General features: G+C 42.7%; 1 protein-coding gene across 1 annotated transcript in view; it reads right to left on the bottom strand.

Moving 5' to 3' along the window:
* Positions 1–261: 261 nt before the first annotated feature.
* Positions 262–27,050, bottom strand: part of LOC124712444 — a 147,956-nt gene continuing 121,167 nt past the window's right edge. Inside the window, exons 2-3 of the mRNA XM_047242738.1 lie at positions 19,549–20,118; positions 262–395 (exon numbers count right to left, since the gene is read on the bottom strand). Coding sequence (XP_047098694.1) covers positions 282–395; positions 19,549–20,118 — 684 coding nt within the window. The 3' untranslated portion in view covers positions 262–281. The remainder of the gene's footprint in view (positions 396–19,548; positions 20,119–27,050) is intronic.

The raw sequence follows: 27,050 nt of genomic DNA, 5'->3' as shown, positions 1-27,050 counted from the left end.
AGGAGCAATTGGCTGAAAACTCGTGGACATTTAACCATTAGACGTGGCTGGAAGTGCGAGAAAATTTTATCGACAATGTACAGGTTTTCTTGTATATGTATCAAATTACCATGATGGCATCTTAATGCCAATCATTTAAAGCAACAGTGGAATCACATATTGTTTTATTTTTCCACTTCACAACAATTTATTCTAATTCGCTGTTGATGCTGAGACCTAAAGCACTCCGCGACGAATGCTATCATTTAGTTTACACACAAACACACGCTCACACACACAATTTAAATATGGTCAAAGGCATTGTGCGCAGTTTCAGTACCACTTGGCTGCCACACGTAGTAGCCCCAGGGTGCAAAGTGACTGTGGCCAGCTTTCATCGTAGGGCCACGGTAAACCTGTAACATAGGAAAAAATTACCATTGCAATAACGATAACAAACACTAATCCACTTCATATTTCTTGCGATTCAGATGGAAAACAAACTGAAAAGGAAACAACATATAGATACTTGAAGGCAGCTATTCTGTCAGCTCTGCACATAATCTGGAAACGCGATAAATGGTGATCTTTTGCACCACACACGGCTTTTTCATCCCCTGGACGACGCGTACAATATCACAGGAGTATACGCTGCTAGTCTGGATGTATTAGTAGAAACTGCGAACAACTGTAACTGCTACAATGGAAGCCTCTAGAAACATATTATGAGCTAAAAGAGCTGAGATTGATGAAATCTCATGAACGTGTTATGAAACAATGATGTTCTGAAACCGAAGAGTGGAGGACACAGTAGAATAAAATTTTGGCACCAAGGTTCATCAATACAGAACAGCCAATTAACTGGATGACAAAACAAAAGTCAAGCATACTGTCATCAGATATAAAATAAGAATATGGTAATTACGACAAATTCAAAAGTAAATTACGAAAATCGATTACTTATCTACAAGTTATATTGTTATCTATATACAGCCACTGAAGTATCAATGTTCATTGTAGAAAGGAGTCAATTGTTACAGGCACAGAGAGGCATTACTTTTTTGATTAAGATCACTGAGGTCATGTAAGTTTAAACACAAACCGTAGTTATTTAACACAACTGTAGAAACAGTAGTACTTTTCAGACGTAGAATCTTTATCACAAAAGCATATATTAGAGTGAAAGTACACTTTTAATAGATTGTGCAATACTAATTTCTAAAACATGAGGTTTTCTTAACTCATTCCATGTACAAGAAAGTTCTCCTTAAATACAGGACCCACCAAACAAGATGAATGAACACACTTGTTACATGGAATCAACTTGCAATAGCTTCTTCAGAATCAGGTGATATTGCGAATAAAAACGGAACTGCTGATCATGAAGTAACTGATCGGATTAAATATATGTACATATATATAATAAATGAAAAGCACCAGTTTGTTATTATTCATTATAGTGTTGTTCTACCAAGAACCGACGGAAGATAAAGGAGCGACCAAAAAGTTCCTGTTCGAAGGCCACACTAACCCATGCCTTCATGACGACGCTTAGATACGCGAATCGCAGTCGCGCTGAAGCAACATCTTCAACCGGAAACTTTTTGATTCTCTCTTACTATATTATCCTGATCAGAATACGCTCATAGACAAAGATGTCAGTTCAGCGCTATTTATTGTTGATTACTCTTATCGTTTCCTCTAACTTTTCCTTTTCGTCCATCTTTGTAGCAATATGTTTACTGATACATGGACTTCACCCATATTCACTGACCTGCTGGTTTCATCTCCTTATCACTGTCTCTTGATAGAGTTTGCCGCAATATATTAAAGGTGCTTTCATTTTCTCATGCATGGTTCGCGTTTCTTACAGATGGTGTAGTCCTACAGAAAATTAATGGAAGCTAACGTGATGGCTACAGACCCTATACATATATTGGCATCCAGTCACACGATTTGCTCATTACTTTCTCATCGTCGGTTTTCATGAATAACGTCAGAAATGTATAGGACCTACTATAACGTAAATTTGGCCCATCATGGCTAAGATGTTTAACAGAATATACTTACAGCTCTGTACACACTAAAGTAAAGGGAAAAGCCAAATAATTCAATGAACTTATTCCTTACTATGGCTTAAATAAATCTTGTTCAAAAATAAAAAGCCCATCACAGACCCTATAGAGTTTCTGATATATAAAGAGTAAGGCTGCTCAGACGGGCCACGCCAGACATATCCAGAATGAATGAATATATTTAAGTGCCGTTTCTGCCAAGCTATAGCGCAAAAAATGGTAAATTTTCTGACATTAGCAAGTACTTTATATTGTTTATAGTCAGTGAATTATGACCGATTTTTTTTCTAACGGAACTGTGTACATTTTTCTGTGGCATTTGAACGAAGTTTCTAAGAGAAGTTCAACGGCATACCACGTATGGAACGTGATCAAATAATGTCAAGGTAACAGCGCTGCAAATAACAGTCGTGCGGTTCCGCAGATGTCTGCCCTATTATACCAAACGCAGCCTTGTGTTTACCTGTACGCTTGAAGCACATCAGTCTGTGTTCTGCTGTTGTAGCAGTCAGATAACTTGCTCTTAAGGCTATTGAGAAATTTGCAATGTATACGACAGTCGAAAAAGTGAATATCGTTTACGGAGAATGTCGCCGAATTATTAAGGCAGCGGTGCGGTTGTATGCTGAAGAGTATCCAGAACGTACCAAACACTCACGATCTGCCTTTGAGAATATTACAAAAATAAAATATGCCAAGGAATAAGAGGAGCAACTGATGGAAGAACTGAAACTAACACATCAGCAGCAGTAACACACAATGCAAACCTCACTAAGACGCATCTCGGAAGTACGAGAGGAGTCAACCAAATGAGTATTCCGTGAATGCGAAATTCCGTTTCATTCCGTTTGCTTCACATTCCACTGCACGTACAGCTTGATGGAAATGACTCCCAAAACTAAATGCAGTTGTCCGTAGGTCACCAACGAAAAATGAAAAGAGATGCGGTATATTTATGCAAAACTTCATTTAAGGAAAAGCATCGTTTACAAACCATGAGCATATCAGACATCGCCGTATGCACTAATCTTTAGCCGAAATTCGCGATGCCACAAAGAAGTGGATAAAAACAACCCTCTTGGTCTGTCAACGTTTGGTGCGAGATTTTCAAGACCGGCCCCCTGGTCCCTGTTTTATTGATGGAAGTCTAAATACATTCGGTTATGTTGAGTTCCTAAGACCTACTGGTGTCGCAGTTATTGGAAGACATCCTGTTGGACATAACGCAGTCAGCGTGGTACAAACATGACGGATGTCCCTCCCATTTCGCACATGTAATGACAGACCCTCGTAAGAGAACATTTAGAGAGCACTGGAACTGTCTTTCAGGAAACGCGAAGTCGTCTGCACACGCACCATACTTAATATTTCTGTTGATGTTGGGTTGTTTTTGGGGATGGAGACCAAACAGCGAGGTAATTGGTCTCATCGGATTAGAGAAGGACGGGGAAGGAAGTCGGCCGTGCCCCTTCAAAGGAACCATTCCGGCATTAGCCTGGAACGATTTAGGGAAATCACGGAAAACCTAAATCAGGATGGCCGGACGCGGGATTGAAAAGTTGTCCTCCCGAATGCGAGTCTGTATATGTAGAAAATGAAAACGTCTATTAAGAAACACCAACGACTCCCAAAGGTGTGAAGTACCGCCGCTCCTTATGCAAGCAGTTATTCGGCTTGACTGATAGAGTTGTTGGATGTCATCCTAAGAGGTATAGTGCCAAATTCTGTCCAATAGGCGCGATACGTCGTCGAATTTCCGAGCTGGTAAGATGGTGCTGACATTAATGCTACAAACGTTCTCAATTGGGAAGAATTCCCGCGACCTTGTTGGCCATGTTAGGGTTTGGCAAGCACAAAGACAGGTAAAAGAAACATCCGTCATGAGCGGGAGGGTGTTATCTTGTTGAAATGTAAGACCAGTATGGCTTGCCATGAAGGGCAATAAAAAGGATGTAAAATACGTCGATTCACCACTGCGCTGTAAGTGTGCCGTGGAGTCCTGCTGTGAAATGAAATGCCACCCACGACCATCAGTCCTTGTTGTCGGAGCATATGGTGGGTGATATTCAGGTTGGCATCACACCACTGTTCGGGACGCCTCCGGACAGGTCTCCGCTGGTCGTCGGAGCCTGGAGTAGAGCTGTCTCTAGTGATGAGTCCCATTTCGAACTGAGCCCCGATGACACACGAACACGTGTCTGGAGAAGCCCCAACCACCAGTGCTGTACCAACCTGTCACCTGGCATAAGGCCCGAATGTCAAGAGTGATGGTACGGGATGCTATTTTATTTCATAGCAGGATTCATTTCGTTGTAATTCGCGACACCCTTACAGTACAGCTGTACACCGACTATATTCTACACCCCATTATGTTGCCCTTCACGGCAAGTCATCCTGAGCTTACATTTCAGAAAGGTAATCGCTGCCCACACATGGAGAGAGTTTCTACTGCCTGTCTTCGTACATGGAAAATCCTGTCTCGGCCAACAAGGTAGCCAGATCAGTCCCCAGTTGAGAACGTTTGGAGCATTGAGGGCAGGGCCCACCAGACAGCTCAAGATTAAGGCGATCTAAGGCGCCAGCTGGACGGAATTTGGCAACATATCCCTTAGGAGGACACCCAACAACTCCATCAGTCAAGCCGAACAACTGCTTCCATAAGGGTCCGGGGTGGACCAACGCTTTAGTGACTTACCCAATTTGTGAAGCTCTTCCTATTCAATATATCATCCAATTTTTCTGAAAGTGTAATCATTTGTTTGACGGTATGTGTACGTCACATCTCCGATTTCGTCCCATTCGGTTAATTCCTCTGTAGTGCATCTTTCTTTCTAGAGTGCACTAATCATTGTAAAAAGCGCATTCCCTCAGAGATTTAAATGTACTGTAATCATATAGTTATCAAATATTTGAGATGAACTGGCAGATGGATAGTCAACACCAAGGTGTCTTCTTGTACAACTAATAAAAGTGGAATGAACATTTTAGCCAACTGGTCAACACGTTAATTCAACATGCTTGGACCTAACAGTAGTTTCAAGCTATATTGACAAGAAAGTAAAAGTGTTATCACAGTTGCGCATTTCCGTTCAGCGTTGTCCCATGAAGTAATATCGCACGCTCGCACTCAAAGTACGAGGAAAAGTTTAACACCACAGAAATGTCCTGTTGGTATACATGCACAGTGAGGCCTCGTTAAAGCTACTCAGAATTTTTACTTTAGTTTTGTCTTTTGTTATATTTTCTGTAGCATAGAACCCAAATATATTTGAAACAAATGTAACACACACACACACACACATATGAGACGTATGACATATCCACAATTTTTATCAGACTCTATGGATGTCACAGCAGTTTATAACGCAGCTCTATACCCCGAAATAAGAGATTTAAACACGAGAAACCTAGACCCACCCTCTACCTAAAAATATTGCGATACGGAATCAAACAAGGCCTGGATATGTTTTTGTGGAATCTGCCTACCCATGTTGTTTATGTGAGTACGTTAAGTTTCAGCTGCAGTTGGTAGAAAATAGTAATGACATATCTCAGTTATGTTTATCGAGCAATATGTCAGGCAAAAATGCAGGCCTGCCAAACATTGGTACACATCACTCTTCAGAGAAGGCTAGGATATTCCTCACGAAACGTTACTGATCTCTGCCCTGCTGAAATAAAGAAGACGGAGCTGCCTTAAGCAGAGGTAGTAGAGTTGTGCTCTAAAAACTCCCGGATGTACCGGTTGCAGTGCAGACAGCATCTAATAAATGGAAGTTGTGGTCGTACATTATACCCAGAGATGCCCCAAACATTTGGGTTCTGTCCGCTTTGGCACTCCAATTAGCGCTGATTATACTCCTACAGCCGACCATGCCCGCCTTGTCTTTCAATTTTAGCACATTTCGTGGATGTCTCTGTGGCAAGCTTCAACGTCAACATTGAGGAAGGTCCTGTGGGGATACACGAGGTGGGAAATGTAGTACACAGGTCTGTCACCTCTCGAAGCAACAACAACTCTCACACGACTGGCTCGTTCTCAGCGAGTCAGATATCTCGAGAGCCTGTTGGCCAGGTTAATACCCAAAGACACTTGGTACTGACCATTTGTGACCTACCAAATGTTAAGGAATTCAGTTTTAGGTGGATTTTATAATCAGACTCCCTGACGAGAATCCACATTTATAACTTTTTAAAGTTAAGGGATTCGTGGTCGCTTAGTATTTGAACTACTCACGGCTGTGTTGAGAAAATGTGGCTCAACGTTGTCACGGGATCGAGCGATGCACGCCCGTTCTCATATTAGTGAGCTAAGACAACTGAAGTAACACTTACAGCTTGTGATCCTCCGGTGAAATAGCTCAAGCATTGCCAATTTAAGCGAAATTTTAAATAGACACCAATTACAATTAAATGAATAATAATAAATAGTAAAATATTATTATCTGCTGCTAATACATTGATGTAGACGACAGCGCAAATCCATTTAATTCAGTCAGTACCATGAAAAAATATCCTACAGCAATTCAGATTAAAAGATACGAATTGGTAATTAAGACTGCATAAATCTGCGTAATCAGAATGGTAGTAAACTCCACAAAAATCAGTCAATCGTCACTAGTTCGCCAAAATAACGAAGTCTCATGCTCTGAAATAGGCTCAAATAGTCCCAGAACAGCAATAATTCACGTAAAAGTTCACTGAAGCGCATCTTGTGATGATCGCTGTAAGACGACATCCTATGTAAAGAAATCACCTTGACAGGAGCACGCGCAGGGCCAATTTCACACTGTACTCGAGAGATGGGACTGTCTCTGGTCTTCCACCGGCCGCTAAGGTGACCATGTGACCGGGAAAATCCTTCCGTTGGGGGCCACAATGGTTGCTTTTTTCTCGTGGCCGCTTTTCGCGTCCAGTGATAAATTAAAGCATACCCCCAAAAAAATTGAATCATATGTGTCGCTGAAGAGCCAGTAGGATCATTTGAAGCGGAAAAGATGGACGATTGCGCATGTGATGAAGCGCTTTCGACATCCGCGTTAGCTTATAAGTTATTGTAAATTAAATGTTATAAATAATTCCTGGACTGTGAAAGTGAATGTCTCGGCAACGCATTATCCAATTGCAACAAGCGATGTGTCTACGGACACGTCTCATAGAACCGTATCAGACTGTGATAGTAAATTTACTGCATATATTCACATATTTAAATGAGAGGCCGAAATGTGGATTTTCCACAATTATAAACAGCTTTTCTTACTAAATAAATAGAGAAACATTAAAAGTAGCGGAAGTAGTGCAAATTTTAGTAGGAAATTTTTTACGTATAATTTAAAAAGTTGTTTGTTCATGTTTACACTTATAATTTCAAAAACGGACGAAAACCGTAGAAATTATTGTTTATAAATAAACTATGGTAGATAACAACTAACAGCATAATATTTCTCAGAAGATTTCATATGTGTACAAAAGGTTAAAATTAAGAATTTCAGCAGTTTTCACGTTCAGTAGTTTAACTGAATTGAGTGGTGCTTGACCGAGCTTTTCTGGGTGAACAGCGGCAATTTTGAGGGGACTCTACGTTCGGATGCCGTTGGAGGCGGTCAGGCTGTGTTAGGAGAAAGTTTTATCAGATGAGCGACGAAATTGCTGCTAGTTCGCGTGTGTGAATTATTCACATTTCCTACTTTCTGGCGGTGTCCCAAAGAAACGTAGCCAAACTTTTAAGTCCATCCACATTTACGTGGGCCCATTGAAGTGTCTGTGATGTACAAAGTGTGGGTAAATCACTTCGTGCAGTATCACGCGGGGGCTCCGAGATGATACAGAGCTTGTGAACCGTTTAGAACTTTTTCTTTCGTCACGTTGATAAGAGAGATTATATTTTACTTCGTCATACACACGACATGCACATTCCCACACAACCCGTATGGTCGAATCGCTCGCACTTAAAGTTCACACTAACTCTCGCTCATATTCTGTCACTTCACTCCACTAACTGCTTTGCAACATCGAGTGTCCCCTCTGCCACGTCTCGACACGAGGTTCACTGTATCACATCTCCACACCTAGTCCTCTCCCCATCCCTCTCTAAATTTCGAGAAATTCTACCTTGCTTCGAAGAACCACTCCACTACTCAGAATGTCCGAGAGTCTCACCACCCGTGCGAGTAAGAAACGTTTGCTCCTCCGCTAATTTTCGTGATTTTTTAAAACTTATAAAGTGTACCACCATTTGCACAATAATAAAGTAACAGATTGGATATATGTTGCGACTAAACACGATATTGTATACATAAGAACCTAAACATAATTAATTAAACATGTTCTGGTGCATATGCGCTTATAACAAATAATAAAGAACACACATTAAAACATACGAAGCACAAGTTTGGCCTGCTCAATTCATACGTCTTTTCACACTCAATTTATTTATGGTTTAACATCTTATGGGTCAGTTACCGTTTTTAATTACAAAGATTTTAATACTGGCCAACATTACTTTTAGTTAACATTCAGAAACAGTTAATAATGGTGAGCGATGGCTGGAGCTGAGAATTCTCATACCATTGTGTTGTGTGGAGGATGCTATGATCTGACACGTTTAGATAATAAAAAGATATAAAACCCAATACTTCAGTAAACAAAATATGTGTCATGGATGGTAGCTAGAGTCTTGAGCCATCATCCAACACTTCGGTTGAAGTGTTCACCATTATGGATTTGCAGCGACTATTGTAAACATATTTGACTAACTGGTGCAGTTTTTATGGTACTTATAAAATGAATGTGTTAATAAACGCATCTCAGTGACGCAAGCACACTGATATATTTGAGTTTGTCGTACTACATAAAATCGAATTATTATGGAATTATGAAGTCTTTCAGTATGACCATGTTTCTGTAAAAGCTACCATCGTAGTGGACAAGGGCTGTAACCCACACTGGAGGTCTGTAACCTGCTACTTACTGGTGGGGAAAAACCCTACTGCTAGCCGGTTCCCTGTCGATGCCTGTGGCCCATCCGAAAAGTCTCTTCAGCCGGATGTCTCTCTCATTATAAATTTTAAAACTTGTCTATGCCCGATTTTTCGAGCGTATGCATTACGTTATAGGGTGCGGCATTGACACACGCGTGAATAAAATAGCAAAGGGTCCCTCCGAGACCATCCAATTCGGCAACATCCTCGGTGTCACCCACCCACCTCTGTCGAGCACTTTTAAAAACCTGCCTGCACAGAGAGAAACCGTGTCGGAGTCCTAGGCGATCGGATGCTGTCGCTCCAGCCCCTGCTAGCGGGCTGGCGCAATCGGAGTGGGGGTTGCCTACAAGCAGGTGCATGGGACTGCATCACGGTTTGTCTCTGTACAGGTAGAGTTAAAAGTGTTCAGCAAAGTAGGGCTGACTGCATCTTGGACAGATGCTTTGCTGTTTTATTCATTCTCATGTCAATGTACCACTCACCCACGATCACGCCACATGGTGCAAAATGGGAGGGTTGAAAAAGCTTAAGCATTCTTTGTTGCTCTGTACCAAATTCAGATTTCGTCGAATGGTTTTAGGCGGTCTGTAATGTTTTCACCCAGTACACCAGAGCAAAAAGCGCGCTAGCACTGATGTCCAGAGGGATGCGATCACATTCAGTTGGCTTTGTGGCCCACAATACCTCTACGGAAGGACTGAACCCTCTGCTGCTGTTAGCAGGGTCAAATGTGGTCATGGACATCGTTCTCTTGCTTATCGCACTTCAAACTTTCGCCTTCGACCACGAAACGCGAGAGAATTAACGCCCCAAGGAAAAGGGGGTTCTAGTGACGCCCTTTATGCCACACCGTGAGCCTTTTCCGTGTCAATTCTGAGTGTCGATGTGTCTCAAATGGTTCCTCGGCCACAATTGGGAAACCCCGTGATTTCACCGCTATGCGTTAAGGTTCTGACCTCCGTCGCAGAGGAGTCCTTTTTTCCGCACGTGTCGACACCTTGCTGTCTGAAGCGTCGACGAGCCGCAGTGCGACATCGCGGGGCGCCAAGCTTTTGTACAGTCCAGAAGAAGGCGGTAGCGAGCCAAATTTGAAATTTTAGTTGCCGGCCGGAGTGGCTGAGCAGTTCTAGGCGCTTCAGTCTGGAACCGCGCGACCGCTACGGTCGCAGGTTCGAATTCTGCCTCGGGCATGGCTGTGTGTGCTATCCTTAGGTTAGTTAGGTTTAAGTAGTTCTAGGGGACTGATGACCTCAGATGTTAAGTCCCATAGTGCTCAGAGCCATTTGATTTTGAAATTTTAGCGTGGCAACTGAAGACAATTACATAGTTTTGGAAAAGTTATACTTGCACTTGCGTTGCGCACTGTAGATAGGATTACTACTACCTGCTTTGGCTACCAGTTTTAAGTGTTAAGAAGTCTTTTCGGAAGGTTTTTGTCTCGTGTGTTAACTTGTATGGAGAGGAACGTGGGCCATAAACAGTTTGAGACGCCCATTATACCCGCTGGGCAGAACAGGTAATAGGATTGTGGAGAGGGCCAAGGGTTTAGGTCAGTTTCTGCCTCTAATTGTCATTTATCGTAATTTAATAACCTTTACAACAGAAGTGGCACATAGCCGAATCTTTACCAAATGCAACTCTTTCACAGCTGAAGGAGTCCAACAAGAAATCTTAACAAGATAAAAATCCATTTAAGATAGAAATAAAATACTTTAAAGAAGCAACATACGCAAGGTGCAATACCAATGGCTGAGGGCCACAACTAAACAATTTTTTAAAAAAAAATCTTTAAAGGCACAAGGCCGCAGTGTTTAAGCTTGAAAAATAAATTTAAAAATTAAATTTGCAAAATTTTATGAAACAAAACAAATAACCATAAGCCTCAAATTTAATATAGCTGACAACAGATAATAAAACACTGGTGGCACTCAGAAGTTCTCCAGAGAGGTCGGTCTGCCCTCGTTCACTTAGGTGAGACAGGTGGTGAGCCGAGCTATACTTGATCCGTCGGAACCCAAGCAGAGGACAGCCACGGACCGACCGACAAAACGACTTGCTTCCCATCAATCAGTACATGAGAACTAAAACCGGCAGTGTTACAAACATGATAGTCCACAATGGAGTATGTATTAGCTGTCACAATTACACACACTGCCTGAAATTACGTTAGTGGCCAGGGCAGGTAACCGGAACACTAACGGCCACAAGACAGGAAATTCCACCGGTGCACTCAAATCGTAGTCGACCAAAATAGTTAATTGCATCCCATGGCGGCTAAATCTCAGCAGTAGAACCACTCCATGTTGCTCACCAGAAAACCTCCCCAACAGCAAACCACCGAAGCGAACCAACACAACGTGAACAGACATGACTTGGGTAGTTGAAACCACTACGCGACTTTGAGTCCCAGGTCGGTCAGCACGAAGCTCGTGGCGATCGGACAGCTCTACGCACGCTCCGACACTGCGCAGGGGCTGCCAGCGGCCCCAGCCGACTGCACCGCGCCCGGATCACTTCCCTCGTCCGCAACAACCGACCGACTCACTCCAGACACCTTGCCGGAAACTAGATGCTCCAAACCAAAGATGATACACGGCGCAAATATCGATACACACCACTGCTGCCACACGTAGAAGAACCACGACATAACTGCGACAAGGGCGGGAAACCAAACACAGATGTTCGTGAAAACGCGTAGTTGGGAGAGAGCACAGCTCACAGTTCAGGCAAGAAGAGAACAGAAGCCTCTGAAACGTGGTGCTACAGGAGAATGATAAACATTGGATGGGTAGATCATGTAACCGATGAGGAGATAATGAACATAACTGGCGAGTCAAAATTTTGTGGCAGAACTTGACTAAAAGAAGGGATCCGTTGATAGGATACATTCTGAGATATCAAGGCATCGCCAGTTTAGTGCTATTAGGGAACTGTGTGGTGTAGATTGCAGTAGTTATTCAGAGATAAAAAGGCTTGCACAGGATAGAGCAGCATGGAGAACTGCATCAAATCAGTCTTCGGACTGATGACCAAAACAACAGCAACATTGTGTCGTCGCTTTGAAATGCTAATCATTTGCCTATACAAGCTTCATACCAGACTGACGTTTGTTGCAGCAAACTGTCTCTCTCTCTCTCCCTCTCTCTCTCTCTCTCTCTCTCTCTCTCGCTCTCTGTGTGTGTGTGTGTGTGTGTGTGTGTGTGTGTGTGTGTGTGTGTGTTTCTGTGTTGGTTTTGTGGCCCACGATGTCTCTAGGGAAGGACAGAACCCTCTGGCGGGTGTTAGCAGGGTCAAATGTGGTCAAGGACGTCGTCCTGTTATTTACTGCACTTTAAACTTTCGCCTTCGACCACGAAACAGCATCAACACCCCAAGGAAAAGGAGGTCTTAGTTAATTGGATGATAATAGTGAGAGAAGGGCGAAGGTGAAAACCTGTGCCGCCACATAGGCTAATCGTCTCAAAGAGAAACAAGGGGGTCACAGAGTTTAGCGTCTCCTTCCCACGGACCGATCACCATCAACAGTACCAAAAACCCTCACTGTATGAGACGCTGTGGAGAGGATTGGAATTTAATCCAGGACATTGGGGCGAAGACTGACGATCAGGAACTTTACGTCACCACCAGTCCATTGCAAATGTAAAATGCTGGTACATTAATAACAGGTGTAACTGCCGTAATGTCGAATACAAGCATGCAAACGTGCACGCATTGTATTGTACAGGTGTCGGTTGTCAGTTTGTGGGATGGAGTTCCGCGCCTGTTACACACGGTCGGGCAACACAGGGATGGTTAATGCTGGTTGTGGATGACGCTAGAGTTGTAGTCCGATGATCTCCCATATCTTCTCAGTTGAAGACAGACCTGGTGATCGAGCAGCCAAGGCAGCATGTCGACACTCTGTAGAACATATCGGATTACAACAGTGGTACGTGGGTGAGCGTTATCCTCTTGGGAAACATCCCCTGGAATGCTGTTCATGAATGGCACCACAACAGATTGAATCACCTGATTGACGTACAAATTTGCAGTCAGGTGCGCGGGTTTGGGTTCGATGGTATGCAGGCCACAGGGCGTCTGGCTCAGGGCTGTCCCTGAAGTAATCGATTTATAGAAGCTCGTTGAGTCACTGAGGTGTTAGTTGCTGCTCAAGTTGTTGCTGCAGATGCAGTACAATGGGCGAAAGCCATATGTCGAACACAACGGTCTTCCCTCTCGGTAGTGCCAAATACGAAAGTGCAACATGGACTATGAGAAAATCGGAACAGAAGAGAATCGAAGCATTTGAGATTTGGTGCCACAGAGGAATGTTGAAAATTTGGTGGACTGATAAGGTAAGGAATAAATAAAGAGGTTCTGCACAGAACTGGAGAGGAAAGGAATATGTGGAAAACACTGACAAGGAGAAGGGACAGGTTGACGGGACATCTGTTAAGACATGAGGAAATGACTTCCATGGTACTAAATGGAGCTGTAGAGGGCAAAAACTGTAGAGGAAGACAGAGATTGGAATACATCCAGCAAATCATTGAGAACGTTAGGTTGCAAGTGCAACTCTGAGATGAAGAGTTTGACACAGGAGAGTAATTCGTGGCGGGCCGCATCAAACCAGTCAGTAGACGGATGACTGAAAAAAAAATCCTGCCAAATCTTTCTGCAGTATCGCAGAAGGAACATCCAGCTTCTTGTAGCACACTTACACAGCCTAGTTAAAACCCAATGAGACGTTGATAGCGGCATTCTTCACTAACACCACCTCTAATCTCACATTAAACTAGCGCTCGCTCCCGCTACAGCGTGTATTTAAGGAAAATCTGATTTCCATGCTGATAGTGGCGCTACTTTCGCCACTCTTATACGACTGGAGCGAATCTGGAACAGACACGGTCTTTCAGATGTAGAAAAACGCCTGCCAACTTTCGTTTATGTTGTACAACTCATTCTTAGAGTGGCGATTTTTTTCCGTCAGTATATATCGCGCTCTACGAGAAATATTGTGACATCTTGGGGAATATTGAAAATATCCTTGCCGATCGCCGACGTACTTTGTTGAAGTCTCCCATTCCGTTTGTGTTGGCTGTTGTGTTTATCTACTAAAATGAGTTCAACACAAGGAGAAAGATTGTTTACATTAGAATGCAGCGAAATGTAAACATCACTACCGAAACGGCATTAAGGAATGTTAGGGCGGCTTGATATAAGAAACGGAAAATTTAGAGCTATTCTCGTGCGTTGTTGATCAGCAAGTTCAGGAAGCAGTAGCCTACAAGTGCGAGGCGTGATCTTTTTTTTTTTTTCAATCATTCTTTAAGAAGAAGATAGGGGCAATCTTTTCAGTAACGTATTATTTATTTCGCACAGCATCAAATTTCATAATATGTTGTCGTGAGTGAATATTTTACTTTCATCCACCTTTCTTGTGCTAGAAAGTGTGTGTGTGTGTGCTAGAAAGAGAGCAGAGAAATTTCCAAAGTGCAAGCGTCTTCATCGTCCAAATTTTCGGACCTGAATGCATGTTTATTAAAGAGTCTACCAAGAACGTAAATAACAGTGCACAGTTATACTTTATGGTTATATTGACCGTTTAGGGAACGGTTCGCACCGAAATTCGTGCAGGTCTTACTCTTACTACGTAATTTTCAGGGCCACTTACTAAATAATTTTCAGGGCCAGAATATTGTCAGCAACTCTAATTAAATGTAGTTATTTATTATTGTGGCTAGGCCAACATTCTTTGTTTTTTATAGTGGTATCTGACTACTGAATCTCGTACGAGACAATTAAAATACTGTTGTTAACCCTTTTACTTTTCTGGTTATGAACTTCTATTCTAATTTTCACAACAAACTAATGCTGTAAACCCAACATTTTGGTGGCATCGACATGATGAACGTCGCAAGTAACATAATGGGGCATTAATATTTCGTAGTAGCTTCTTCGTGTAAGATTCGCGTCTGGTAATTGTGTCATGCTCATTACGCCTAAAATCACAAAAATCGAGTCGTCAACAGTAAACACTTTAGACAGCGCCGTTGCCGTAAAGACAGCACCGTTTTGGTGTGACAGTCCTGTTTTGTAGTTCACCCAAACCGAAAGTCAGTTTTGTTATATCCTAGCCAGTAATGCCACCCGAGCTTGCTGCCAAAAGGTTGGCAGCATCAAAGTCCGGACGCCGTCCGCATAAGCAGCGAGACAGGAAATCGCCGCAAGTCTGCGCGCGCCACCGCTGGCTTCTGGTTTCTTAAGCGCTGGAGTCGCGAGCGCTAGGACAGTTCTGTATTCGCCGCTCAGTTGTATACTCGCCACCGAATTGTGTACTTGCTAGTCAGTTGTGTGTTCATCGCAGCAGAGTTGTTGTTTGTCGTCAGCCGACGCTGACCTAGCCGCTCCGACTCGAACTAGACAGATTTCTGTAGACACGGAGTTCACTACTGTGTTACTGTATCTTCGTTAATAAAGATAAGTACCGACTTTTATTTAATCAGAGTGTTTGGGTTTTCATCTTTCTGTTCACTGTTCCAGCGGACCGGTCGGCCCGCTATTAAAAGTGTGGCGGTGACTTCGTAAGCCGTTTCTACAGCGAATTGTTTGTCGCTACGAACACCGCCACAAAAAGTTTGTTCCAACTCACAACGCTGCTGACATCTTAACTTGTACCAAGCACAGGCGCCGGTAGCGGGCACAGTGCGCGTTGCTCTCGCCACCTCGAAGGCCAAACCTCGAGAAAAACTTTGCGTACCGAACAGCTTGCAGACTGACCATCATCACAACACCGCCGGTACTTTAAAAGCTTGCGTGCAACGCAGTAAACACTGAAAATCTAAAGAATATTGCGTGTCGCATTTGCTCGTCGACATCCAAAAAATCTTAACCACATGTGCTGGTATTCCACAGTAGTGTAGACCAGTGCAAAGGCGGGTTTCTTACTAAAGTAATATACAATACCTGAAGCATACGTGTATCGAATTTATTGTTAAAGCAGAAGATACTTACAGCACATAAACAATCATAACGGAATTACATAGTTTCTTTCATGACACGAGTAACAGAATAAGGCGTTTGCATTTCCTGAATGGAAATTTGGTATAAAGGCACTCCCTGTCTTCTTGTGTAACTGCATTCTAAGCACTTTGTTGAATCTACATTCTTCCTAATTACCCCAAAAAGTTCTGATCGGCATTGCTTTTTTTTAGGTTTTGTAGCAATGAAATTGTCGCCGACTCTTCTCGTACCGCTGTTTTCAGTTCACATACGGCCTCAGATTGCCTTCCATTGTGATAAACACGCCTTGCATGTATTCCCCAAAGATTTTCCACAGGTTTTAAATCCAGGCTCAGGCCAGAGTAAGACATCCATATCTTTATCCTCAAACCACATTTCTGTCGTAGCAGAAACACGCACAGATGTATTATCTTACTGAGATATTAGGGTTTCGTCTCCCGCGTCCTCATACATTCTAATCCACTCTGTCTTTAACATCTTGAGTGTATATATTTGAGCTCATTTTAGTGTTCAACCAAGCAATGCATGATTTATCCCTAGTGCAGAAGTCTGCCCAAATCACAACACTTCGATCACCAAAATTGCTGGTCGTTCTTACCTGCTGCGAATTAAATCTGGTGATGCTGCGGAAATTAGATTAGGAAATGAGACACTTAAAGTATTAAAGGATTTTTGTTATTTGGGGAGCAAAATAACTGATGATGGGTGAAGTAGAGAGGATATAAAATGTAGACTGGCAATGGCAAGGAAAGCTTTTCTGAAGAAGACAAATTTGTTTACAACGAGTATAGATTTAAGTGTCAGGAAGTCGTTTCTGAAAGTATTTGTAAGGGGTGTAGCCAAGTACGGAAGTGAAATGCGGACGATAAATAGTTTAGACAGGAAGAGAATAGAAGCTTTCGAAATGTGGTGCTACAGAAGAATGCTGAAGATTAGATGGAGAGATCACATAACTAATGAGGAGGTATTGAATAGAATTGGAGAGAAGAGAAATATCTGGCACAACTTGGCTAGAAGAAGGGATCGGCTGGTAGGGCATATTCTGAGGCATCAAGGGATCACCAATTTAAAATCGTAGAGGGAGACCAAGAGATGAATACACTAAGCAGATTCAGAAGGATGTAGGTTGCAGTAGGTACTGGGAGATTAAGAGGCTTGGACAGAATAGAGTAGCATGGAGAGCTCCATCTAACCGGTCTCTGGAGTGAAGACCACAACAACAACAGTATTATTCAAGGATTTCTAATAGCCCTTGTGTTTTTGCCTACCTGATCCTCTGCTGCCTTCACCATTTCATCTCCCAGACGTACCTATTCTTCTTCTACTGTGTTCCTTTCCCTTGTACATGTCAATCGTACCCTAATGCTCCCTCTGAAACTCTCTACAACCTCTGGTTCTTTCACTTTATCCAAGTCCCATCCCCTTAAAGTTTCTACGTTCTTGCAGTTTCTTCAGTTTTAAACCCTTAAACTGTGATCATCTGCCCATGGAAATATCTTACAAATTAAAATGTGGTTCCGAAATCTCTGTCTTACCATTATATAATCAGTCTGAAACCTTCCAGTGTCTCCAGGTCTCTTCCACGTGTACAACCTTCTCTCATGATTCTTACACCAATTTTTTGTTATGATTAAATTATGCTCTCTGCAAAATACTTGGTGGCTTCCTTTTTCATTCCTTCCCCCGAGTCCATATTCACCTACGAGTTTTCCTTATCTTTCTTTTCCTATTGTCGAATTCGAGTCCCCCATGACCATTAAATTTTCGTCTCCCTTAACTATCAGAATAATTTCTTTTATTTCATCACACATTTCTTCAATCTCTTCGTCATCTGTGGAGCTGTTTGGCGTATAAACTTACGCTGCTGTGGCAGGTGAGGGCTTTGTGTCTATCTTGGCTACAATAATGTGGCCACTATGGTGTTCGTAGTAGTTTTTCCCTGTTCCTGTTTGTTTTATTCATTATTAAACCTACTGATGCATTACCCCTGTTTCATTTCGTATTATAATCCTATATTCACCTGACCGGAAGTCCTGTTCCTCCTGCCACCGAACTTCACTAATTCCCAGTATATCTAACATTAATCTATCCATTTCCCTTTTTAAGTTTTCTAATCTATCTGCCCGATTAAGGGATCTGTCATTCCACGCTCCGATTCGTAGAACGCCAGTTTTCTTTCACCTGATAACGACGTCCTCCTGAGTAGTCCTCGCCCGGGGATCCGAAAGGGGGACTATTTTACCTCCGGAATATTTTACCCAAGAGGACGCCATCATCATTTAACCACACAGTAAAGCTGCATGCCCTCGGGAAAAATGTCGGGTGTAGTTTTCCCTTGCTTTCAGCCGTTCGCAGTACCAGCACCGCAATGCTGTTTTGGTTTATGTTACAAGGTCAATTCAATCAGTCATCCAGAGTGTTGCCCCTGCAACTACTGAAAAGGCTGCTGCCCCTCTTCAGGAACCACACATTTGTCTGGCCTCTCAACGGCTACCACTCCGTTGTGGTCGCACCTACGGTACGGCTATCTGTATCGCTGAGGGACGGAAGCCTCCCACCAACTGCAAGGTCTGTGGTTCATGGGGGGCGGGGTCAAATCAGTAGAATCACAGAATCACCTACAGCGGGATTCAAAAACGCTGTCCTCGATGCTCTTGTCAAAGCGAGTAGTGTGTGACAGGAATATACTTAAGTCTTTCTAAGGATTTTAATACTGTCGACCGTAAGAATCTACCAAATTTGCAGTAGTAATAAGGAATAAGAGGTGTAGCTGACGACTGGGTCTGATCATATCTAGCAGGTAGGGTAGGAAGCACAGAGATAAACTGGAAATCAGGCAAACCTTTTAGTGTAGAATCACGATCAAAATCAAATAAATTAATAAAAGAGTTCCTCGGAATAGAGTATTAAGGCCAATATTGTTTCTCACGCACACCTTAGTTATAGGGAAGTCATAGGAACAAATTTTCTTTGCTGATAACAGCAATTTTATAATCGCTGAAAAAACAAGAGAAAATCTTGCAGAGAAAGGGAAGTAAAATCTCAGGGAAGTTCACAAATGGTCAATACGCAATAAAACTACACTGAACGTAAAGAAAGCACATGCCTTAAATAACAGTTTGAAGAGGCAAAATGACACTTTTAAATGAAGTGGAGATGATAACTCTGTAGACTACATTATAAACACAAAAATCCTACGAATGACTGTTGATTCATAAATAAAGTGAATAAACTAAGATACTTGCAAAAAGAATGTCCTCAGCGTGTTGTACCCCTGAAGTCCTGTCGTCGTTGCGTAACTGTCAATGTCTTTTAGTTACATAATGTCCATATGTACATTTAATTCTTAGATATAGAATTATCTCTGGAGAGCAAATACACAAAATATCAGCACAGTTTTCAGACTATAGAAAAGAGCCTTAAGAACAATAATCAAAAATAGTAGACAGACTTATCGTATAGATTTGTTATGTCTAAAATTTTTATATCTAGCTATGTTAAAGACAAACCTGCATTGTAACTCTGCCGACAGATTTTTCTTCATTATCCGCTCCGAAACCTGGATGGTAACCTAGATTTCCAAAAATGGGAGCGCCACTTCCGTAATGAAAATCGCCAGAACCAGGCAGTTGCATCTGGTTTAGGCTGCTACTGTATGCCTCCTGAGTATTTCCAACATCATAGCCAACCAAACCACTTGCTGGAACGTGGAGTGTCTCAGGGCTCGCGCCTCCTTGTGAGCTCATGGCGTGGGCATCTAAAGGTTTTACATGGAAACCACTTTGCAGAGGTGACACTTCAGGGCTGGGTGCAATATTATCGTGCTTCCCGTTTCCCAATGCAGTGTGGGAACTCAGTGCTAATCTCTTATGTAATCCTCTGATGGGCACAAAATGAGCACCAGATCTGAGGTACTGTCCGTGAAGGAAGGGGGGCAGGCTGGGCGCGCTGTGAAAGCCGGCAGCTGGGGTGTGGTACACGGCCTGTCTGTAGCGCCTCGCGTACTGCTGGCGGTAGGCCTGCCCGCCGCACAGCTGCATTCCCACGAGCAGCAGCACCAGCTTCTCTGCTGACCTCACCTGAAAATAACAATAAACTGAAACTGACTGCATAATTTTTCCTTATGATTTAGCAAACTCAGAAGAGAACTTGCAAGTTCTCTTCAAAATTGAGGTATTACAGATGGTACACACCCGAACATTAAGTAATTTGGAGAAGAGCAATTTGAAAAATTATGGGTCCATAATATGAAAAAGGGATTTGAAAATTGAGAAGCAGCGAGGAAATATATGTAAAAATTTTCGAGATTAATAAAAAAAAAAGAAATAAAAAAAACAACAGACAAAAGTTAATATACACTACTGGCCATTAAAATTGCTACATCAAGAAGAAATACAGATGATAAACGGGTATTCATTGGACAAATATATTATACTAGAACTGACATGTGATTACATTTTCAGTCAATTTGGGTGCATAGATCCTGAGAAATAAGTACCCAGAACAAACACCTCTGGCCGTAATAACGATCTTCATACACCTGGGCATTGAGTCAAACAGAGCTTGGATGGCGATTACAGGTACAGCTGGCCATGCAGCTTCAACACGATACCACAGTTCGTCAAGAGTAGTGACTGGCGTATTGTGACGAGCCAGTTGCTCGGCCACCATTGACCAGACGTTTTAAATTGGTGAGAGATCTGGAGAATGTATACAGAAAGGCCCGTACAGGACCTGCAACATGCGTTCGTGCATTATCCTGCTGAAATGTAGAGTTTCGCAGGGATCGAATGAAGGGCAGAGCCACGGCTGGTGACACAACTGAAATGTTACGTCCAAAGTGCCGTCAATGCGAACAAGATGTGACCGAGACGTGTAGCCAATGGCACCCCATACCATCATGCCGGGTGATACGCCAGTATGGCGATGACGAATACACGCTTCCAGTGTGCGTTCACCGCGATGTCGCCAAACACGGATGCGACCATCATGACGCTATAAACAGAACCTGGATTCATGCGAATAAATGACGTTTTGCCATTCGTGCACCCAGGTTCGTCGTTGAGTACACCATCGCAGGCGCTCCTGTCTGGGATGCAGCGTCAAGGGTAACCGCAGCCATGGTCTCCGATCTGATAGTCCATGCTGCTACAAACGTCGTCGAACTGTTCGTGCAGATGGTTGTTGTCTTGCAAACGTCCCCATCTGTTGACTCAGGGACCGAGACTTGGCTGCACGATCCGTTACAGCCATGCAGATAAGATGCCTGTCGTCTCGACTGCTAATTATACAAGGCCGTTGGGATCCAGCACGGCGTTCAGTATTACCCTCCTGAACCCACCGATTCCATATTCTGCTAACAGTCATTGGATGTCGAACAACGCGAGCAGCTGTGTCGCGATACGATAAACTTCAATCGCGATAGGCTACAATCCGACCTTTATGAAAGTCAGAAACGTGATGATACGCATTTCCCCTCCTTACACGAGGCATCACAACAACGTTTCACCAGACAACGCCGGTCAACCGCTGTTTGTGTATGAGAAATCGGTTGGAAACTTTCCTCATGTCAACACGTTGTAGGTGTCGCCACCGGCGCCAACCTTGTGTAAATATTCTGAAAAGCTAATCATTTGCATATCACAGCATCTTCTTCCTGTCGGTTAAATTTCGCGTCTATAGCACGTCATCGTCGTGGTGTAGGAATTTTAATGGCCAGTAGTGTAGTTGTTTCAATGCTTCATATTTCTACGTAGATTCCCCCTACTTGAACTCAAAGCACAGAACTTTCATGTAATTAACCAAAATCTTCAGAAAAATCACACTCTGGGATGTTGCTCAACTCGGTGTCACACTGTCTTGAATAACGGTTATATCGTCAAAGCGTCGACCCTTCATGTAAATTTCTGCACTTTGTGGTTTGGTGGTAGGTTCATACTGATAGCATTGAGTCTAATCACCCATCACCTTATTTTTTTCACGAAGTAGTTGTCCACGTCTTGCATTTCAGTCAAGCCGTAAGACGTCCACGTGTCGTCGTTTTTGGACCACAACTCCAGGTGTTGGGACAACATTTACACCCACTTTTCTCTTCCCCGAATCATTCGGGAAAATGTCTTGATCACCTGATTTACCACATCATTTACTGATGTACCACAACAACGGTGACACACTAAGGCCCGCGTCCACTACTTAACACTGCCTGCTCACAACTGTCTGGTCGAATGCACAACTCTTATTTACAGTTATTACTCATGCTGCACTGACGTCAATTATACGACAGTAATAAAATCATTCTCGACTTCTTTTGCACAGACGGTGTGTAACGGCTTTGGTCACTTAGAAAGAATGGATGATGACAGCCTGACATAAAAATTTCAACTTCTCTTACACAAATCCAAAAATCCAAATTTCATGGTTCACATAAGTTAGGAAAGGTCCACATAAGTAGAGTATAACGGACAAAGGCGCAAAATACAGACATGAATTCAGGAAAAATGAATAAAAAGTCAAGGGTTTTCAGAAGAAAACACAAAAGAAGAGACAAGGACATGGACAGAAGAAAGAAAAGAACAACAGAGAGCAAGAATGAAGAAGTATTAAGAAGCCAAAAAATGGAAAATAATATGATGTCATAAATCAGCTGTTTGATATGGCCATGGGTTGGCCAATTTCGAGTAATAATAATAATAAAATAATACTTTGCTCAACGTCAAATTCTCTTTCGTGCACCAAAAAAAGCAAACATTACTGAATTGAGATACAGTGCCAAGTAGTTTTTCTGAATATTTATTTATTGACAAATTTACCGTGGTGAAGTTAGAGGCGCCTCTTGCAGGCATTGTTCATCTTTATATGAATTGTCTTACACTGAATAAGCCGACATACAGGATAGAAAATATAATTTCAGTAACGTATGTAATAGAAATAAGTTGCCCCTAGTCTTCTTCTCGGCAATGCAGCTCATGTGTGCATCTACCTACTCAATTAGTTAGATACAGACTGTAGCCTGCGATAGACATTAGAGCGGAGATAGTCTAGGGAGATGCAGAAGAATATGGGGAATTACTGAAATACATGTAATGAATCTAGAAGGAGGAGCGAGCGATGAAATTAGATGCTGTAGAAACAAAAGGAAACAAATAGCGCTGGAAGAAGAAATCAGTACTTTCTTCTCTGCTGGACAAAGACGTGACCACTTGTTACTTTCTCGAAGATAAATCGCTTGGATGACAATAGGAAGCAGTACTAAATTTTCTTTGAATGCAGCAAGATCCTGGATTTAGTGAAGACAGCAGAGTAGCATGTTTGAAGATGGAGGATGCTTGTTTGGGGATGCAGGATGAGCAATGTTTTGTAGGTGAGCACATCCAGGACGCTAGTTAAGAGAAGAGTTTCGGTTGTCATTAGACCAGAGGTAATTGATACGCGAGCTGAAATACTGACAAGGGACACTGTTGACCTCGAACGCTCGAAACCGCATGAAACCATGCTTAGATTAACTCTCGAGCATAAAAACAACAGAGGTCGGCGTCATTTCCATGCAAAATTGGCACTTGTGTGCTGGCACCATCACGCGGTCGCGTCTTGTAACTGCTCTAATAAGTGCGTGATTGGTATAGCTGCAGTATGAATGTGTCTCGTGGAGTACTGAGACGCGGGTTACTGTTTAAACTGTGTTCAGGTGATAGCATGAAGAAAATTAATCCAGCGAATGTGGTCGGAATGTTAGGAACAAAGTTGCGACGTGCTGAATATGCAAATGAAATCGGGGTCGAAGGTAGATCACGAATGTGTTATACAGAGTGAGTCACTAACTATTGCCACCTAGAATAACTCCGAAAGTATGATAGTAGCCGAAAAGTTTGTGGGACAAATGTAGAATGGGACAAAAGGGGCAAAAACATGAAGTTGGCTTTTTGTTGGTTCAGAGATATGAAGGTCAACTCTGTTTTTTTAAATGGGATGCTATAGTTTGGTACTTATTTTCTGATAGTGGCTATCGTGTCGAATCCAATGATGTGTAACAGTAAGGTTTTGAAGGTCAATGAAGGTCACAAAGGTGGCACGAACGTCCATTTACAGAAAGTGTTCGAAGTGATGACCATTGGTATCAGTGCAGTACTGCAATCTTCTTATCATGAACTGAGTGGAATTCCTTATCACATCGACACTTACCGAACCACATGCTCTGACAATTCTCTCTTGTATATCGTGCAAATAGTAAATATTCGCCGAATACAGCGTATCCATCAAACATCCCATTAACGTGTAAACACCATTCGACGGTTTCGCAATACAGCACTAATAGGAACGGTAAGACTAGTATCGTCGAATCAAGCGAATGTGAATGATGTATTCCTTCGAAGAACAAGTGGAAATGCTCCTCACTTGCGTAGAATGCCAACGAAATTCAGTGGAAGCTACAGACTTATACGCTGAAAGATATCCTCAACGTACTCACCCTACACCTCGTACATTTAAATATGCGTATGATAAATTGAGAACAACTGGATCTTTAACGCATCGGAAACATATCTGGCAAAGGAAAGTTATTACGAGGAAACTTAAATTGGTACTCTTGCCACTGTGGTTCGAGATCTTGGGGTTAGTTCTCGTCAAATCGCAAGGGAATCTGGCATGAGCCAGAGTAGTATTGCTCGTGTTCTGCATTGCCATAAATATCATCATTACCATATCAGTCTCCATCAAGAGTTAACTAGTACGGATTGTATTCGTCGCATCGAATTCTGCCGATTGGCTCAATTTCATATTCAGAGGGATGACACATTTATTAATTTGGTTTTATTTACTGACGGGGCTACATTCACAAATCCATGGAAATATTAATTTGCATAACATGCATTGTTGGGCAACTGAAAATCCATGTTGGCTGGGCAAGTTGCACACCAAAAACAGTGGTCGATGAATGTATGGTGTGGGATTCTGGAGGATAGCATTACAGGCCTCTATTTCATCGAAGGAAATCTTCATGTTAGGAAGTACACCACATTCGTGCAAGAAACGTTAGGTCTGTTATTGGAAGAAATACCTTTAGGAACAACGAACAGAATGTGGTATCAACAAGATGGCTGTCCGGCACATTTTTCGCTGATGGCTAGAAATGAGTTCCAGAGACAATTCCCAAATCGCTGGATTGGGCGCAGAGAAGATGCGTCGTGGCCGGCTAGTTCGCCAGACTTGACGCCTCTGGATTTTTTCTTGTGGGGATTCGTAAAGGACATTGTTTACAAAGACGTTCCAACTACACCTGAAGATATGCGAAAGAGAATTGCCAGAGCATGTGCTTCGGTAAGTGCCGATGTTATAAGGAATACCACTCAATCCGGTGGCACTGATATCAATGGTCATCACTTCGAACACCTTCTATAAATGAACATTCGTGCCACCGTTGTGACCTTCGTTGACCTTCGAAGACCTTACATAATTGGATTCGTCTCAATAGCCGCTATCAGAAAAAAAGTTCCAAACTATATCATCCCATTTAAAAAAGCAAAGGTGACCTTCATATCTCTGAAGCGACCCCACCTAGCAACAAAAAACCAACTTCATATTGTGGTTCCCGTTGTCCCATACAATTTTGTCCCACAAACTTTTCAATTACTATCATACTTTTGGAATTATTCTTGGTGGCAATAGTTATTGACTAACCCTGTATAACAAAATAATTCAGATATGGATAGGTCTACTGATCTGATTCTGAGGGACAAGAAGACACTGAACTTGAAGGTGGCCTATCAAGCAGTACACGACGTTCATTTCCAGAGAAACAGAAAGACTTAGTCAATAAGTACAAACTGTCTCCACCCAAATAGTCGAGACCCAGTGTATTAGAAGTGGCTAATGATAGATTACAAGAGAACATTTGTGAAGACTGTCACAATCGTGGCTTCTAATCCATACAGAAAACTAATGAGACGCTGTAAGTGCATTAAAAGTAAAACAAATTGCAGATTAATTCTAAATTATGTGTCTACCAAAAGGCGGGGAGGAGCTCGTTTCAGAGGAAACAGACTGTCGCAATTAAACTATAAAAGAGCATGTAATACCTTAGTTTGATAGAGCAAGGTCGTGTGCATCCACAGTTCACTATTGGCATCTGCAAGTGTGGACACTAGAAGCATCTTAAATTGTTGGCTTCGACAGTTCCAAAGCTTCGATTTCTGTTATCGGCAATCTTAAGGCTGAATATAGTATTTGATCCAAACATGTTACACTGGTCCGCAAAAATAAAGCAACAAACCGCTATTTCCCTGTCCCTTGTCTAATTCACGATGTAATGACACAAACTGTCACCAGATGTCTGTAAGCTAGTGCTCTGCACGGAAGGTGGAATTTCGATCAACGGGAAACCACCCAACTATGTCTTCAGGGCGCCAATCAAAGGGGCTAGTGTTTGCCAGGTAGTTCCACACTCACAATCGCTGTGTATACATTCATAGACGGTGCAGTATGGCACAGAAAAGACGCCTACCAGGCTCTCTGCGGTGGAGGACTATAAGAAGAATGGAAACAGGACAGCCACGATCTGATATGGTCTGATGGCTTAATGTGAATCCTTCTGTTATTTCCCGGACGTGGTGACAGTTTATAGACACCCCAACTGTATCCCGAAGACCAGGGCAGGTCCGGCCAAGTGTGACATCAGAAAGAGAGGACAGTTATTTGGCTCCAAGGGTACGATGGCAGCACTGCACAGAAACTGGCATCGGGCGTAGCAGCATCCACTGGACGTGTTGTATCGAGGCAAACGGTGTAGGGGAGGCTTCGACAGAGTGGCCTTTATTGTCGGAGACCTGCTGCATGTGTGCCTCTGACGTGTTTTCACAAAAGGGAATGTCTAGAGTGCAGTCGTCAGCATGCCACCTGGACAATCGAAGAGTGGGCCAATGTTCTTTCCACACGTGAGTCCCCATTTGGTCTGGAGAGTGTTTCTCGACGGATTCGCTTCTGAAGGGAATGTGGAACGTAATTTCGAGACGTGAGCACT

Source organism: Schistocerca piceifrons, chromosome 8 (assembly GCF_021461385.2).
Source record: "Schistocerca piceifrons isolate TAMUIC-IGC-003096 chromosome 8, iqSchPice1.1, whole genome shotgun sequence".
NCBI classification, from domain to species: Eukaryota; Metazoa; Arthropoda; class Insecta; order Orthoptera; family Acrididae; genus Schistocerca; species Schistocerca piceifrons.
The sequence above is the reverse complement of the archived record's forward strand: the minus strand, read 5'-3'. Positions and strand labels throughout refer to the sequence as shown.